The 19,165-nt window shown below is 37.5% G+C and overlaps 1 protein-coding gene across 1 annotated transcript; it reads left to right on the forward strand.

Moving 5' to 3' along the window:
• Positions 1-18,028: 18,028 nt before the first annotated feature.
• Positions 18,029-18,889, forward strand: LOC110901080. Its single transcript, XM_022147933.1, has one exon. It carries the CDS (start codon positions 18,029-18,031, stop codon positions 18,887-18,889), a length of 861 nt encoding a protein of 286 aa, XP_022003625.1.
• The last annotated feature ends 276 nt before the right edge of the window (positions 18,890-19,165 follow it).

Consider the following 19,165-nt stretch of genomic DNA (forward strand, 5'->3'; position numbering starts at 1 on the left):
TTGATCTGTCAAGTTCATACAAACAAGCACAATCATAAGAGCCTCGGATCCTAACAGGATCCAAGATTGATCGTAAGAGTTCTTGACAATCAAGGCCATGTTTGCCTAAGTCTCTTACATCACTTGGTGAAGACAAGTGTTTAGTATAATACTTTTTATTTTTAATCTTTTGCACTTTTTATTTGGTTTTGTATTAATGACTTTAATAACTAGTTGCTTATGTTGAAGGTGATTTTTCCTTATCGTTTGTCCGTGGTGTCTTGGCATTATTTTACTGTCTATATAAAATAAACGATTTTCACCATTCATATCTCCACGGTCTATATGGAGGTATGTTGGCTACCTAGTCGGGGGTTAAGGGAGCGGTTTGGTAAGGGTCTTGCCCTTGTTCAGCGTTTAGAGGTCCTGCAAGGGACCTGGGTCAAATTTAGTAGGATCTCCTTCAATACCCAAAGGTATTGGATGGCGGGGATCTAAACTCCTTGACCCCCTCATAAGTCAACTACTATTAATACTATAACCCGGCTATTTAGGACTGTATCCCTGCTGACTCGGACTACTTAGTCGAGGGTAACGTCACCTCCAAAAGAGGGGCCTACCATAATTTGCATTAATAATTTAATTCATTATCTTTCAATAATCCGACCCTTTAGGATTGTATCCTTGCTGACTCAAACTACTGGGTTGAGGGTAACGTCGCCTTCAAAAGAGGGGCCTACCACAATAACTAAGATAATCTCTTAAACAAGTGCAAAAGTGCGAAAATAATCAAAGGTTATACTAATACACGAGTCGGATCCAAGTGATTCATCTTGTCTATCTGTTTTTATTTTTATTTTTATTTTTATTTTTATTTTTCAGCATTTAGTTAGTTTTATTTTCTTAGTTTAAAAATCTTTTCTAACATTTTGATTTGGTTAGACGTTGAGGATAAACCGGTACTAAAAGCTCTTGTGTCCTTGGACGACCTCGGTTTCTTACCAACACTATACTACGTCCACGATGGGTGCACTTGCCCATATGTGTATTTAGTGTTAGTAAATATCGTGTTTTATAAATTTAAAACTTGGCTACAAGTGTAAAAAGGGCTTAAAATATACATCTAAAACATATATACACTAACACTCATCAAGTTTTTGGCGCCGTTGCCGGGGAAACAATGATTTTAAGAAAGTTAGGAATCAACGGCCTAATCATTTTTTTTATTTTTCTTTTTAATTTTTAGGATTTTCTTAGTTTTTCAGCTTCTGCAGAGCTCAGCACGGGTCGTGCCTGCTGAACACGCTCCCGTGCTCAATCATTGGAACTGGCAATCTTGTTTTAAGTCAGACAGTAAGCTGAACACGGGGCCGTGCTCACTCAACACGCCCCCGTGCCCAAGATTCACTTACTGAAAACAGAACCGTTAGATCCCGGCGGTTGGTGATTTCTGACACAAACATGAGTGATGGTAATTCTTTTTACTTTCGGCACTCTTATGGTACGTGGTGTCAATTATGTGGAGGCGAACATAAAGAATTAGAACGTTACTTTCTAAATTATAAGCCCCACTACATAGACCCACCGACTCCCTATAACCTTAAGAGGGGCGAAAGTAAAAATAATCACTATCTCTCCCTCGAATGCGCCCAGCCAGATATTCTATGGGAAATGCTCCTTGACGAGTTATTTCAACTAGAAAATCTAACTTTAAATTGGTTAAAAGAGCTTAGGAAGGATTTCATTAATCCACCCCAAGACGATGACCATGAAGAAATGTTGGGATCGCATTCCAACAACCTCGTTGCTCCCAAAAATACCTTCATACCTAGCGAAGACTTGGACGATAGTCGTCCCTGTGCCGATTGTGCCGTGAAGGACTCTCCATCGACTTCGTTCGGTGCATACATAGACCAGAGTGATTCGGCATGTACCTTCTTTAACGAGAGCCCGGGAAAGGGTTGGACTTGTCCACTTAGAATAAAAATAGGAATTACCCTCACCGACAACCTCTTGCGTTCTCGCCTTAGTCTAGGACAATTAAGGTATCTTAGGCACTTTGGGGTTGTTCCAACCAGTAAGGAACCACACGATATCAATAAGTTCCTTAGAATTAAAGAAACTCCATAAGACAGCTTCCAGACACGGGGCCGTGTCCAGGTCAACATGCCCCCGTGCTCACCTAAAAGATTCTCTGCTGATTTTGTCAGAATACGGACAAAATGTGTCAAGATTTCATCTGCACACGGGGCCGTGTCCAGTGCGCTGTCGTTTTCTTTAAATGCAGCCTGATTCCTGCTCATTTTTTACCACTTCAAAAGACAGAGATTCCTGGGATCTTCACTTATACCATCCTAGGTAAGTTTTAAAAGAAGGTTCCCAAGAACCCTCTTGTCCCTTCCACTTTTGTTCATTACCTCTTCTTTCAAATTTTTTTTCAAACATTTCCTCCAAGAAAGCTTGGGAACTCCATGATCCCAACCTTTAATGATAAGTTTGTAAGATTATTGGCTAAGGAATCTTGTTTAAAGTTAGTTGTATAACTCTGTTTTTAATTTTCTGTGCTTAAAACCCAGCCGAAAACCATAAAAATAATTTAAAACTCCAGGACTCCTTGGCCTAAAATCCTGCAGACAAGTGGACACGGGGCCGTGCTCATCGAGCACGGGGCCGTGTCCGAGGTTCTGTTTCTTAAAAATTTAGCTTTCTTCGGTTTATTTCCCAGAAATGACAAGCAGAACAAGCGGAACATCTTCAAGGAATAACCGACAAGGGAGGAGATCATCAACGGCGGAAGACTCTCTTGTAAACTATGTTTACGCCCTAAGGGAGGCTATTGATGAAATGACGGGAGTGGAAGAAGCATTGGTCGAACGTATCAACCATCTCACGGTGGGACTGGAGGGATGTCTCCGAGAGGTAAACCTCTTGCACCAGAGGTTAAACCTTCTCGCCTCCCCGCCTTTGGTACCTATAATAACCCAAAGGGCGTGGAACATGGTGCCCGAAGTCATCATACCGGCCGAATGGTACGCCATGCACCCTGAGCCTCTGCAAAGGGTAGTGCAAGGAGTCCCGGTGAGTGTTCCCCTTCCTCCACAAGTTGCTGAGGAAAATGAACCTGCCTTCTTCCTTCCAAGGGAGATAGAAGAATGGCTTTAACAATATCTAGGGAAGAAAACCGTCGGCCAAAAGTCCTACTACATCGGGAAACTATTCTCGAAATTTTCTTAAAAAGTAGAACTCTTTATGATAACCTCATGTACCTCCTGACCTAATTAGTTAAGTTTTTTTTATTTTATTTTAGGAATGTTATGTATCTCTCTATGGTTTTAATGGAATGATGGTTTTAAGGTTTGAATGGTTCATAATAAATAAAACACACTCATGGTGGTAAAGGATGATAAGGGAAACGAGAAACATGGCCCCATGCACAAGAACAAGGCCACACGACAACAATTTCTCCATTACAGTAGGTTCAGCACGGGCTGTGCCCAGCCAACACGGCCCCGTGCTGAACACCCTGCAGAAAAATGCCCAGTTCAGGTAACTGGACACGGGCCGTGTTCACTGAACACGCCCCCGTGTCCAGGCTTCTGTTTCTTTTCTTTAATTATCGTTACTGGCACCTGAACACGGGGCCGTGCCCGGTCCCCACGGGGTCGTGTCCAGACTGCCAGTAACATAAATTTTTGCTTTTAACACCATGTTACACATTCAATCAACCTAAAAATTTATTTTTGGGACATATTGAGGACAATGTGTAATTTAAGTGTGGGGGGGATGCTAAAACCTTGAATTTTGCAAGTCCTAATAACAAGCCTTACACAAAACTCTATTGGAATCACTAATCACCCCAAATTTTTTCAAAAAAAATTCATTTTTTTACTTGTCTAAAGTTTAAGTTGGGAATTCTAAGACTAACAAGGTTATATTTTTACAAATTTACAACCGATAGCGTTGTGATAAAAAGAACCAACATAAGAAAATTATAAAACGGCATGACAAGCTTAGTTAAAATTCGATTATATATACTTGATCACATAAAACCCCATTCCCACAAAAGTGAATTTTGAGCCTTTATTGAGCATACAAATATACATCTTTACGCTAAATGCTCATTTTTTGTTTCTTGTGTGAATAGCCGCTTGGTTCTTACGACTCCAGAACTTGCCACGACAATTCATTCCCGGTCCTTACCAACTTAAACCCAAGTAAGTAAATGATGGAGGCATTAGGACTAACCCTTTTCTTTCAGAACGATTATTTTTACTTTTCTTTTCACCTACCCAAAAACTCCCCCTAGTTAACCCCTTTGAGCCTAAACCTTTTCATTTCTTAACCCAAAACCCGTTTTACCCACCAAAAACCCCTTTTATTTTTACCCTTTATTTTAGTAACAAGCTCGGTTTTCGTGTGACTTTAAAAAAAAAAGAAAAGAAAAGAAAAGAGAAGAGAATTTTACAATGAAGTTAGAAATAAACAAACAAAGCTCCTAAAACAAAAGGTTGTTTGAAGAAATACTTCATTAAGAATAAAAAGTCACTAAAACAAAATGTTTTATGAAAACCGACGCTTTTTACGATTTTCGCCCTTTTCTACTAACCACTAACCCAACTACCCACCTTTAGCTCAAGCCTTTACCCAAAAAAGTCCTCTTGATATGTACAAAGGTAAAAAGTTAAAAAGGAAGAGGATTGATTGTTTGGCAAGCCTATGGTAGGAATAAGTTCCATGCCGCTCTCAAGTGATTCACTAAAAAAAAGACACCTTCGGCCGAGTGTGAGTGATTTCTCCCGTGAGGTATGTGAACTTGTATATAAGTGGAAATTTAAAAAGGCATGTTATGCCCAAATAAGTAATTTCTCTTATGAAACGTTCTAATTAAATCATAACGAATAGGATTGTAAATAAATAAAAATAAAACCCAATAAAGATCTTGGATTCCCGACACTCTATGACAAGCCAAAACCTTCTCTTCTACCCATTCCATTTGGGAGTGTAAGCCACATATTAAAGAGTTTTGCTTGAGGATAAGCAAAAATTCAAGTGTGGGGATATTTGATGTGTGTAAAATGCAACATATAAATTACATCAAATAAGGCATAAAACTAACCCTTTTTAAGTACTAATGTTGGAAAAAGAGTGTTTTTGTCTTCCTTTTGTATTTTCAGGATTAAATGAGCTCAAATTAACAAAAGAAGCAAAAAGGCAGCTAAATCTAACATAAATACAAGAAAAGGAACAAAAGTGGATTGCCCGACCCCTCGACAGCATCCTCCCAAGCAAAACAGAGAAGGCAGAAGACTGAACACGCCCCGTGCTTAGCCAGCACGGGGCCGTGCCCAAGAAGCAGCAGATAAGACAAACCTATAGAAGCTTCTATCGCCCACCACGGGGCCGTGCCCAGTGAACACGGGGGCGTGGCGAAAGTACTGCAGGCGCATTAATTGTAATTGCGAATTACAATTAATGAGGAGAGAGATTGTCAGACGGGCACGGGGCCGTGTCCAGCGGACAGGGGGCCGTGCCCAGGCTTCTGTTCAGCCTATAAATAGGAGTGCTTGGCTTCATTGCAACTCATCCCTTGGAACACCACCTCTCTCACACTTCATCCACCACCCACCACCATCACAATACCATCATCCACCACCATCATCCATTGTCCATCATAGAGTGTGTGAGTCGTCTCGGGATCCAAGATTGATCGTAAGAGTTCTTGACAATCAAGGCCATGTTTGCCTAAGTCTCTTACATCACTTGGTGAAGACAAGTGTTTAGTATAATACTTTTTATTTCTAATCTTTTGCACTTTTTATTTGGTTTTGTATTAATGACTTTAATAACTAGTTGCTTATGTTGAAGGTGATTCTTCCTTATCGTTTGTGCGTGGTGTCTTGGCATTATTTTACTGTCTATATAAAATAAAAGATTTTCACCATTCATATCTCCACGGTCTATATGGAGGTATGTTGGCTACCTGGTCGGGGGTTAAGGGAACGGTTTGGTAAGGGTCTTGCCCTTGTTCAGCGTTTAGAGGTCCTGCAAGGGACCTGGGTCAAATTTAGTAGGATCTACTTCAATACCCAAAGGTATTGGATGGCGGGGATCCAAACTCTTTGACCCCCTCATAAGTTAACTACTATTAATACTATAACCCGGCTATTTAGGACTGTATCCCTGCTGACTTAGACTACTTAGTCGAGGGTAACGTCACCTCCAAAAGAGGGGCCTACCATAATTTGCATTAATAACTTAATTCATTATCTTTCAATAATCCGACCCTTTAGGATTGTATCCTTGCTGACTCAAACTACTGGGTTGAGGGTAACGTCGCCTTCAAAAGAGGGGCCTACCACAATAACTAAGATAATCTCTTAAACAAGTGCAAAAGTGCGAAAATAATCAAAGGTTATACTAATACACGAGTCGGATCCAAGTGATTCATCTTGTCTATCTGTTTTTATTTTATTTTTATTTTTCAGCATTTAGTTAGTTTTATTTTCTTAGTTTAAAAATCTTTTCTAACATTTTGATTTGGTTAGACGTTGAGGATAAACCGGTAATAAAAGCTCTTGTGTCCTTGGACGACCTCGGTATCTTACCAACACTATACTACATCCACGATGGGTGCACTTGCCCATATGTGTGGTTAGTGTTAGTAAATATCGTGTTTTATAAATTTAAAACTTGGCTACAAGTGTAAAAAGGGCTTAAAATATACATCTAAAACATATATACACTAACACGCATCAACCTCATACTGGTCGGCTTGATCAATGTTAATGAATGTCATTCGTTATGTAAATACGTCCAACAAGTTCGTTCACATTATCGAAAATTGTTCTTGTTTAATATAAACCATAGTATTCGTTTTTGAAATCGTCGAAATGGTTTAACACATATGAATCACCCCAAAACAATTGAAAACAGTAAAATAGGGGAACTATGTACTCACATTGAATTGTAAGGTATCCTTGATTAAAGTGAACTAACAAAGCTCGAGTAAACCAAGGAATTCAAGTAGCACCTAGTAATCGAATCGCTAGGTTAATAAATGGACACCTAAATCGGAAGATCGGGTAGAATGAGGTCTCGTAAACTAAATGAGTATTGGAACTCATGTGATATGGTTTAACAAAGCCTACATTCTAAATCGGAACTTATCCTAAGTGGTTTCGACCCGTTACGATCCATTAAGGTAGCTTACGCCACTTTAACGCGTCGTTCGCGCAAATGCGCGTTCGAGACGCCTAACTAGTCCTATGACAAGTATGATATTCCCTAACATGTTTAAATATGTTGCATAATCAGTTAAGTGACAAAAGTTAAGTTACAAATGCTTAAAATCCAATTATGCATGAAAAGGGCATTTTGGTCATTTTCCTAAGGCATATAAACTACCTATCATACAACTAATTAAACTAAGTGACCATAATGTATAACCTCAGAAGATTATTCCCTATACAACTATGGTCACAAAATATACTTCGTCGGATCCTAACGATCAACCAAACGGGTCGGGTTCGAAAGTCTAAGCGGTTGTTAAGACCGCTTATCTTACGATCCTATACAAGCACTAGACTAAAAGTGACGAGTTGAACATCTTAAAACATGTTTAACTAAGTGAGAAAACAGGTTTTGATATCAAAACAAAGTGTTTTGATATCTGATGATAGCTTCGATGCAAAATACGCATAAACACGTATTTTGACTGAAACTTTGACTCGTCACTTCGACTAATCAACGTGGTAATCAGTAGGTATAGTCACAAAGGACTATAACCATCGTGATTACGCTCACGTTGCAAAGTTCAAACGAACTTTGTGTTGACCAACTTGTGGTCAAAGCAGAAAGTCAAACATTGTTTGACTTTCATGCTCGAAATACATAAAAAGCATGAAAGAAGCTTACAAAAGGTCCAAGCAATGAAGATTTGATTCAAGTTGCTCAGGTATGAAGTATGAAAACTCCAACTTAGAGCAGAAATTGAATCAAGTGTGAAGAACCAAATGAGAACCCATTGCTATATATAGAAAGTTAGGATGAATGACATCATTCCAAGTGTTTAGAAGGATCAATCTTGGCCCTTCATTGTAGAACATGGTATTTAAATACAATGCGGATCCAAAACCAGCTCCAGGTATTGAGAATTTTACATAATTAACCCTGGAATTGAAGCCTGTTGCTGAAAATGAACTGCTGAAAAATGGTCCCTGTCATGTGGCGCACCAGATAACACCTGGTCTGGCGCGTGGCTCGGGGGAGGTCAGTTCTAAGTTTCAACTTTTGGCAGAACAGGTCCCTGCATGCTAAAAACTTGATTTTTGGCACATTTAAGCCCCGTTAACCCCATTACAAGGCTCTAAGATGAAGTTAAAGTATAGGGAACTTAAAATATGCTCAAAAACATCTCGAATGTCGGTTTGTTTGGTCATACGGTTGCGTTATTCGGTTAATTACGACGAAAACTCGAACGGACGCAAAAACGATCCAAATTTCACGACGAATGGTATTTTTGCATTCCAATCACTAAAATAAAATATTTTAATGATCACAAAATTTTTGGACGTCCGGATGTGTTCAGAACGTAAGATATGCGCGAAAATGCAAACTTATGCACTTTTTGACGCTTTTAGTCCCTGTTTGATCAAAAAGTTTATTTTCGCATACTAAACCCCTCAAAGCCTATTTCTAAGCTATGTAAATGATATTTAAGGTATGTTTAACTTATGATCAAGTTTTGGAATGTTCGTTACTGTACAAATCGGCATAGTTTCGCAGTTTGACACAAATAGTCCCTACGATCGAATAAACTTGTTTTCGACACACCAAACCCTCCAAAACTTATTTCTAAGTTATGTAAAGGTTATTTAAGGTATGTTAAGCCTATGTCACTATTCCAGAGTGTTTGTCACGTTAAATTGATTACGTTTACAAATTCAGTTTGCGTATAACTTTCTAGAAAGCGATTTAAAGCTTGAAATCGAACTCGAATTAAGTCGTAAAATCGTCAAACACAAATATACACATATTAACACCAAAACACATCGTTTTATTGATAATTGACATTGTTTTACATCGTACATCGTTTACAGAGCACAGTTGCCACATTTATAATGCCCAAATTACCCTTAACAATATGTTAGTGGTAGTAAGGGGCCGAAACACGAAGAGTTTGTGGTTTGCGTATGGACGTGGTTGATTGTTGAATGTTGTCACACTTTATGAAGCATGCTAATTTGGTTTAATTATTTCTTTGAAAAGAGATGTTGGATTAAACCGAAAAGTTTGATGCGAAAATGATTAACTACTAAAACTTGAATGCATGTGATTACACGGAAACTTGATTAATGGTTTTAAACAACACTTGAGAACAAGGTTCACACTCGGTTTGATAATTGTAGAACCTAGGGTTGCTAGATGTTTTTAACGTGGTTTAATTGAATTAGTTCATTAACGGTTTTTGAATCACGAGGCTTAGGTACTAATTGCTATCAACATTCAAAACGGACCACAATGCACTTCTTTACCTCCGACAGGTAAATCCTATCGAAAGATATTCATTCCATAAAGTCAAGTTTTATCATCACTCGACAATTTATAGATTCAATACAAATGCAAGACAATTATCTAACAATTCAAATGCAAATCAATTTGTCACAAAACCAAATATTGATCATATAGCAAGCCCTAAAAATCCTTACAAAAGTCTACACCAGGGTGAAACCCGAGAGAATTAGCCGCTCATGGATGATAGAACTTGATCACCAGATGAATGAAACTCGAACACGAACGTCTTGAGGATAAGTATGATGAAGGTTAGGGTTGTGGTGGATAGTTATGGAGAATGGATTGGTGGGATGATGGGAATGATGGTGATTAGGGTTAGTAAGGTGAAGATGGATGATGAATTCGGATGATTGTGATTGATTAGGATGAAATGGAATTGAGGTTGGTGGTGTTCTTGGCTCCTAGAGAGGCTTCAAACTTCAACAACTGCGTAACTCCCTCCTCAAGACCGAAAAAATGGGTTTTAACTCGTTCAAATTCGTAAAACAAAGGAAAAAGCCATCGGCCGCCAGGAGGCGGCGTCGCCGCCGCCCCCACCCCCAGAAACCTAAAAACTGCCGATGACTTAAACTGCTACCTACGTGAATTCCCATCGACGCCGGTGTGTCGGCGACGCGATGTGCAGCTTGGCTTTTCTTGTTATGTTTATTTCGCGTCCCCGGTTGATCCCATTCATTCCCCGATGCTTCGTAAAGCTTCCGAATAGCTTCATAAACTCCGTTAGACCTGCAAAACACAATTCTAATCAAAAGTAGGTCATTCGAAACCAAAAGTCATGTAAAAACATAAACTTAAATTCGATTAATCGCCGGGTATTAACCACGCATCAACGGGACGTACATCTTAAACTCCCTCTTTATTGCTTTACACCTAAATTCCATATCTAATTGTTTTGACTAACAATAATCCCTCTTGCTTTCTTTACACCTAAACTCCTTTTTAACCCGACAAGAAACTATATTCTTTAGCTCTTACAAGATTAACAACTCTAACCCTTAGGACAGGGAGTCCATCTTTTCATTTCTAACCGGCCATCACTAAATCCACTTTACTACAAATCAATAACACATCACATTTTACTATCTAATCTTTAGCCATTTCTAAACCCTTGAAACGAATCTTTGTGATCATCGCTCTGATCCCTAAACAATGTTTTTAAACAAATTTACTAAAATAAATAAAAAATAATATATAAAAATTATAAAACTTGTTTAAAAATATAAAAGTAGTTCTAAAATACAAAAGTATAGAAAATACAAGGCATGAAAATTAAATAACATTTCATTATATAAAACTAATAAGATAGTATCATATACAAACAATTTAAAAAAATAACATTTCATGTTTGCACGTGTACCGCATTCAACACCGCTCCGACCAAATGATTATGTGACTTTAGGAAGAAGTCTATATATTTGCCTTTTTGTTGTTTTTCTTCACACACAACACTTGCTGGTTTTATATGAGATGCGACTTCTCTTATCGAGCCCATTCTCCTTGATATTTTCTTTGTTAAAAATGCTAAATGCGGAAACATCATAAGGAATTCATGTTGGTTGTGGATAATAATGATGTCGATTTCTGCTCTTTCAGTTATGGTATTGGCAATTCATCATAGGGGAACCCTCATCCTCGTCGTTAAGGTCGATAACCTGGGTTTCTAAAGACGTTGTGTACATGTTTTGTCGGAAGTCTTTTTCTTCATATTGGGTTTTTTTATTAACTAATTTGTGTCACATTAGGGGTTGAGTCCATTGAATCGATGTGAAATAATAAGAATGTAATAAGAAATTTGAGTGTATATGTTCAAGATTTCTGTAAAAAATATGAAGATTTGAGTTAGTATATATGCGAGGAGATATTTAATGATTAAGAAGTTAACTTCTATAAAACAACCAACAACTATATTTTAACAATAATATTACCATTGGTTATGGTTCATGGCTTGGGATGGGACCTTGGTCAAGGTTGAAACTTTGCAGTACCAAAGAGGGCGGATCGATGCTCCCTTTGGTATTGACCCTTTAGGGATCCTGCCTCGTTTCATACTTTATCGTGAGCGGTCGTTGCCTTGCCTTTATACGCTATCGACTTAGTGTACTGTTAGTGGTTTCCTTTGTTTGCAGTTGTAACCGAAAAAAATCTATAATCTATAAGATATAATAAACCAATACAACTAAGTCAATATATTATTGATATGTATTTAATACAACCTAGTATCTGAGTTGGAGGTTTCCAAATGCTCTTGTTTGGCCTAAAATTTCGAAAACACTTGTAAGGAGGAGCTTTTAATTGAATATCTACAAGCTTTAAATTAGAGATCTATTATTCGAGGGGGCTCTCTAGCACGGACCCGGTTAAGACAATGTATGCTAGACCTTCCGACATTCACGCATAATTCACACCTTTCAAAAAAATAATATATTTTGATCATCACAGTAATGGATCGATTGCTACTAATATACCAACTTCTACTAAAGATTAGTTCATATTATTAATTAGTTCATAGATGATAAGTTTTCTACTTTCTACTAATGATAGTTACTGATAGTAAGTGTTGAATTTGTGAGTGTAAACGCAAGATATTGAATGCAAAATGTGAATGATCTTTCTAATAGAATTGGTAAACTGTAAAACATACAAAGTCAATACATATATACATGGAGTTAACATGCTAATAATAATAATAATAATAATAATAATAATAATAATAATAATAATAATAATAATAATAATAATAATAATAACAATAACAATAACAATAACAATAACAATAACAATAACAATAACAATAACAATAACAATAACAATAACAATAATAATGATAACGTGACATCAACGTAAACAAACTTAGACAACTAATAATCTATCCTTGCTTATAATTCCCATATGTTGAACACCATCTCGTAAGCTTGATTGGATTAATGTGTAGGAGGCTTTGCATTCGAACAAAGTGTAACACCACGTAAAAACGTGTCCAATTATGTGAAGACACGTGTCCTAAACCCTAATCATGTGAAAGATTGAGTTTGAAGGACTAAAGTTGACAAACGATGAAAATATGAAACCAAAGGGACTAAAATGTCATCATGCCAAACTTGTGCCTCTGAATGACCATACACGGAGAATATACTCTTAAACGAGTAATAATTTGGACATAAGAAGCCGTTTATGAAAATATTCGAAAAATCATAAACTATAGGGGTTAAACGTGTCAACATGTTAATTCTTACCTCTGAGTGACCTTTTAACGAACCCAAGGGTTCGTAATATTCAAATATACTCCCAAGAATAAGTGATATCAGTTTCACATGGTTTCGAGGTCGTTATGCAAGGTTTCAAGATTATGGGTTAAAAGCGTCAACATTAAGGAACTTATGATATCGGTGATCGTTTAAAGAAACCGGTTCTAACGAAGTTTGGTTACACTCCCATGATCCTCTACAAACTAACTACAAGGGCCTTTTGTGCCTAAAATGATAGTTATAAAAGTTAAAAAGGACCAGGGATTGAAACTGCCAAACAAGAAACAATTTTAACCTGAATTCAAGGTCGTCACGGCCTGCGTAGACCCCCCTATGAATCCTACGCGGCCCGCAAGAAATGCGCAGTTCAGCAAAATGTTTCCATCCACAGGTTTCTGCTATTCCACCGCCTTAAACCCTTCCAAATTGAAACCAGGAGCATGTTGTCGGTTTTATTATACCACTAGGACACCTGGGGTGATCCTAAACACCCCCATAACACCTGTGATGATCCTTAAGCATAGCATTCAACTATAAATAGGCCCTTATGGTGCACTAGTTCATTGCTCATATCACTTGAATCATCTCTTCTCTCAAATCTGGTTGTTCTTGATAAAAAAGGAGCTTGTTCTTGTAAAAAAAGATTGCTAGGACCCTTTGTAAGTATCTTAGCCCCTTCTTTAGTTCAGTTTTATAGTTTAAAAGCCGAAAAGTCAAAGTTAGCGTAAATTAGCTTTGATTCTCGGTTTAAACCTGATGTGCTAAAAGTGGTCTAATTAAACTAACTAATTTTAACCCTAAATTAGACACTCTAAGTTTTAAATTTATAAAAACAGACTCTCTAAAACCTAGACCACATCACTGGCAAGTGTACCGGTCAATGCAGTATAGACTAAGGAAGTCCGAGTATCGAACCCATGAGACTCTCTGATTACGCTAATTAGACTCTATCTAGACCTAGACTGACACGGACTCTAACTGTTGATTATGGGGGGGGGGGGTTACTGAAAATAAAAGGAAATCTAACGAACTAAATTATTAAACTAAATATAAAATTAGAACTAAGCTAATACGAAAGAAGACGAAGGCTTTTCTTGTATGATGAACGAGAACCACCTAGACAAGAATCCTGGATTGATTTTAAGGAATTACCGATTAAGTTAAATGCATGATTTTTGGAACCGGGATCTTATAGTACTAAACCTATTAAGACACTAAGTGAGCCCCTCAACCCTTCTCGAGGTGAAACTTATGGCACTACCTAGGCCGTTAATCCTACCGGTTATTAGACGTCTTTCCAGTTGTCTAATTATTGTGTAAGTACCCTAATATTGACCTATTGTTTTCCAATTATAGATCTATGGTAGTTTAGGTTTCTTAACTTGACTTGATAGACTAATAAACCGACAGGGCAATTAAGGCACGACCTTTTCCAAGGACTGTCTAAAGCAATTCGCTGGGTAAGACCTATCAATAGCCCCACACCTTCCAGCTATAAGGACTAGTAGAACACTAAAATCTAGCAAATAACTAACAATTACTTCTAGGGGTTATTTGCGCAATTTCACCCTAAAGAGTTAAGATTTATTATGTGATATAGACACTCACCAAAATCTAAAACCCTAGCACGACTCTATTATGTGATAAAGACCGTCACCAAGAATCATACGAAGCAATTGATAATAAGAAACCAGATTAAAGTATGCATGTACATCAAATCAATAGACCAAACTTTTTACTAAACACAATTAATCCATAAAAATCATACAATTAACGAAAAAGGTAAAAACATCTAGGCGGTTTAGAAAATTAGCCAATGAACATAGTCAAGAACGAAAATAATAAACAAGTCTCAAATAACAAAGAAGTCATAGTATCAAGTTTGAAAACGAAAAGTAAAACAAACCGAACAATAACTCGTTGCCTAATCGACCCGAATCTTAAATCCCACTCTTGAAGCGATCCAATAAACCTTTTTCTCTTGATCACCAACTGTGTAGCCGTCCCCAATCTGATCTGCTCGTGCGTCTGATCCACCTGTCCTTGTCGAACTCAACTACCTTCCTCTCCGTCTGATGTTGATTCGTCTCAAAGCCGTGTATATATCTTTTTTTCAGTAGGGTTGAATAATGATCATAACATTTAAATTGTTCAACAGGCCCAATACCCACACTTTCATGCAATTCGCTAGACCAAGAATCCTTTTGGTAGCCCATGTGTATCTTCGAACAACAATAGTAATAAAGGCAGCAAACATTATTTGATTCCTTTTATAATTCGTTTGCCTCCATTTATTAATTGTAGCCACCTTTTGTTTCATTAAGAATATTAAATATTGATTATCCTCATGTGTACGTAGGAATCTATACTATATAATAAAATAAACCATGATTGGGACACTTGTCATTCAATGAATCCATCTGTAAGGCCCTATAATGGTGTAGGTTTTCGCTTATCTTTATCAAACACAAATATAGGCTATTGGGCTTAGCCTTGTAGTGGATTAGATAGTAATGGAATAAGCCATGTGGGCTAATTAAGGGATTTGGGCCTGTTTGGTTAGTAATGTGCATGTGGGCTTGGCCCAACTTGTAACTAGGCCGCCCTATGTAACTATAAATAGGGTGAACCTAGTTCATTATCTGGTTAGACATTTTTGAGAGATTCTTCATTAGTGTTTTCGAAATTCTTTGTGGGTGTACCAGACGGTTCTCTAGAAACCGTGTGCACTTTGGTTATAATCGATTGATTGTTCTTGTTCTTAACACTTTTCTCAGTATTCCGCGCTTTGATTAGTGTTTGATATCCGATTGTGTAGTGTTCCTGGACTTACAATTGGTATCAGAGCCTAAGTAGTCTCACGAAGGCTCGGTTGGATCGGATATTATTTGAAGATCGAAGAACGAAGAAACCGTTTGAAGATTCGAAGAACACACTTGAAGATACGAAGAACTATTTTATTTTCCGTGTTTGATCTGTTTTGGGGAAACAGTCAAAGTGTTTGCTATTATTTAGGAAAGTTATTGGTGGAAAAATCTCTCAAAATTAAATTTCGAAATCTATTCCTTATTTTTCGGGATTTGAATTTTGATTGGTTTAAAGTTTAGTGTGGGAATTTTTTTATAAAGGTGCAACCGACAAAAGTTGAAGTCTGAGACATCTTGTGCGATCCTACTGTCATCATCATCATTTTCTAGTCAACTTGTGCGATCCTAGACATCTTGTGCGACTAGTCATCATCTTCATTTTCAATTCACATCTTGTGCGATTGAAGTGACTGAACTCTTTTGTGCGATTATCTTTGGCTTGTGCGATTAACTTTGGCTTCTTCTTGTGCGATCGGAACGGTGTTGTGCGACCGAAACCTCCTTGTGCGACCATACAAATTCAATCTTGTGCGATCAAACATCATCATCATCTTGGTGTTGTCATCTTGTTCAGATTATCGACACACGACGACCTCGTTCACCGAACATCCGACCACTTGTAACATCATCATAAACATCATCCTTGTCTCCGGTCACCGCTGCATGACTCCGGCCGCCCTCTCCGTTAAACATCACCTCCGGTCATCTGTTTAACCATTGTCATCATCGTCACTCGCCAACCTTCGGAACCTGTAACTTCACATCTCCGTAGCTTCATCACCATCTCCGACATCAATTTTTCATCAGCCATCATCATCCCGCGAACATCATCGGTTCACCTCCGACCGACGTGTTACCCTCGTGGTTCACCGAAACCGCACATCGAACCCGAACATCGTCTTCGACTGAACACTGTTACCGGCAACAACATTGCACCGTCTCCGATCTTCACGTCGACTCCACATCTTCTTCAACGTAACCCTCATCATCATCGTTTATAATCATCACATCTTCATCAGAATTCATTAAAAGGGTTTGGCGGCTGATTTCATATTTAGGGTTTTGGTTTCTGGTATCAACGAAGAAGAAGACAACAAATTCGCACTGAGATTGGTTACTAGGGTTTGGGGACTGATTGAAACGAAGAAGGAGGATACAGCGTTTAAAATTTTCTTTTTGTTTTTAGTTTATTAATATCAATTAATAATAATAACATATAATCATTAAGTCATCATTAATTGATAATTAATAATAATAACTATTATCATATTAAATTTTGTTTTTGAATTATCATATATATATATATATATATATATATATATATATATATATATATATATATATATATATATATATATATATATATATAATTCTATAAAAAAGGTTATATTAATTAAAAAAAAGGATTTTGGTTATTGTTTGGAAATAAGTTTTGACAGGTTTGGAGGCACGGTATAGAAAGTTGATTCGTGCGTGTAGTAAAGGGTTTCAGTTAAGGGGATCACATCTTTGGGGAATCACATTATCGGGGGATCACATTTTCGGGGGATCAAATCTTAAACATGTCTTCTAAGAGAGAGGTGCTTGAGCAGGAATTTCAAGGATTCAAATACTCGTATGGTGAATCTATAGAAGCACTTACATGCCGGTTTGCTGAACTGCTCTCTGAAATGGAGAAGGCTGAGATTGAGGTGTCTAATCGCACGAGCAACATAAAGCTTCTAGATGTTATAAAAGGGATTCCAAATCAGGCAAACTGTAGTTGGTTTAGAAATGTTAATCAGATAATTGTGACTACCGACTGCTACTGTTACAAAATGAAGACGGATGAGCTTATCTCACTCATCAAATCACATGACAATGCTGACAAGCAGTCTACTCAAAGTATTCAAATTTATGACTTCACTCCCATTCCCACTGAGGTATGTGTAGACGATGTTTGTTGTACTTCAAAGTGTAGAGAGAAGGTAAAAGGTTTTAAAGAACAGGCCCAATCGCTTACTATGCAACTTCAATGTACCAGATCCAGTAGCTACGAAGTTAAAAAGAAACTGGATGGGTATAAGGAAATGGTAGAGGCTCAAAAACGTGACATTCAAAAGTTGCATAGTGATCTAAGCGAAGCAAAATGTCGATATCTCCACTTCAAGGAGCTATCTGAAAAATTAACTGTTGAATTAAACGACTTAAAATCGACTTTCGAAAATACAAAATTTAATTTTAAAAAGTTTGATGTTTCAAGTGAAAAAGGTCGAAAAGATGATAAATCAACAATTAAAGTATAGCAAAAAGGAAGTGAGGAATAAGGGATTGGGATTTGTATGCATACCTCCATCATACAATCACAATTACACCTCAATTCCCATGACTGATGAGGAGATAGCCGACTTGCCTGAAATGGAATATGGGAAGCCCGGGGATAGGAAGGTTGAGCCTGTTAAGCCGAAGAAAGTCAAAATCACAAGGCCAGATAAAACTGAAATTGTTCTAGAAAAAAAGGCATTTGATAAAACTTTCGTGAAACCTGCTGATGTTTTAAAGCAGACCGAGACTCTAAATTTGGAGAATAATGCGAACATTGACAAACATTTTCAAGTATTAGATAATACAGTGTCATGTTTTTCTCAAAATTCATCTGAAGTGCAACCTCAAACAAAAGAGTCTGAATTAATAGAGCCTAGAGTTAATGTAGACAACATCGAGTTTGCCATGTTAAGAGGTTTGACTGAGTTTGTGAAAGAATTTAATAAGAGCAAACAAGCTGAATCTGCTTCGTCATTTGACACATCTTGTGACACTTCTAAGACATCCACTTCTGAGAAGTCAGAAATGGGCGAATCATCTAGTGTCAACAGTGCATCACCTGAGGAAGCAGAGGCATCTCAAACTAAATCATCAGCTTCATCTGATTCAACCAGTGACTCCTATGAAAAGACTGACTGTGATAATTCAGAGTCAGTTGCTTCAGTGGAATCAACAGATGAATCATCTGAAACAGTTGATTCAAATTCGATCAAAGAAGAATCAGAAACAACATCGGGAGCCTCTGTTGAGTTAGATGGTAATGAAACCACAAAAGCCCCTGCTGAATGTTCAAAAGAAAATAATTCTGATTTTTCTAAACCAGTTGTGTTACAAGAAGCTGAGAGCAATTCTGTAGCATCAAGTGACACTATTTGTGAGAAAATTAATGATACTAACTGTTTTGGTAAAAAATCAAGCTAAGATAATGGAACCAAATCTTTAGATGTGAGGTGTGATGCTTGAATCAAAGAACAATATTAAGGATCACTCAGAAATGTAATGAACAAGCGACACAATGATTTATACGAGGAAAAAGCCCTTGATCAAGAGTTGATCTCCGGCATAAAAAACCTCGGGTGATGGAAACTACCGATCACCAACTCAGATTAAACAGAAAATGTATTACAACTTTGGATGATAGCGAGCTTGTTACAAGGATCACTAAAGTGTAATGTGCAAAAAAGTGTGTAATCGCCG

Source organism: Helianthus annuus, chromosome 6 (genome assembly GCF_002127325.2).
Source record: "Helianthus annuus cultivar XRQ/B chromosome 6, HanXRQr2.0-SUNRISE, whole genome shotgun sequence".
In the NCBI taxonomy this organism is placed as follows: Eukaryota; Viridiplantae; Streptophyta; class Magnoliopsida; order Asterales; family Asteraceae; genus Helianthus; species Helianthus annuus.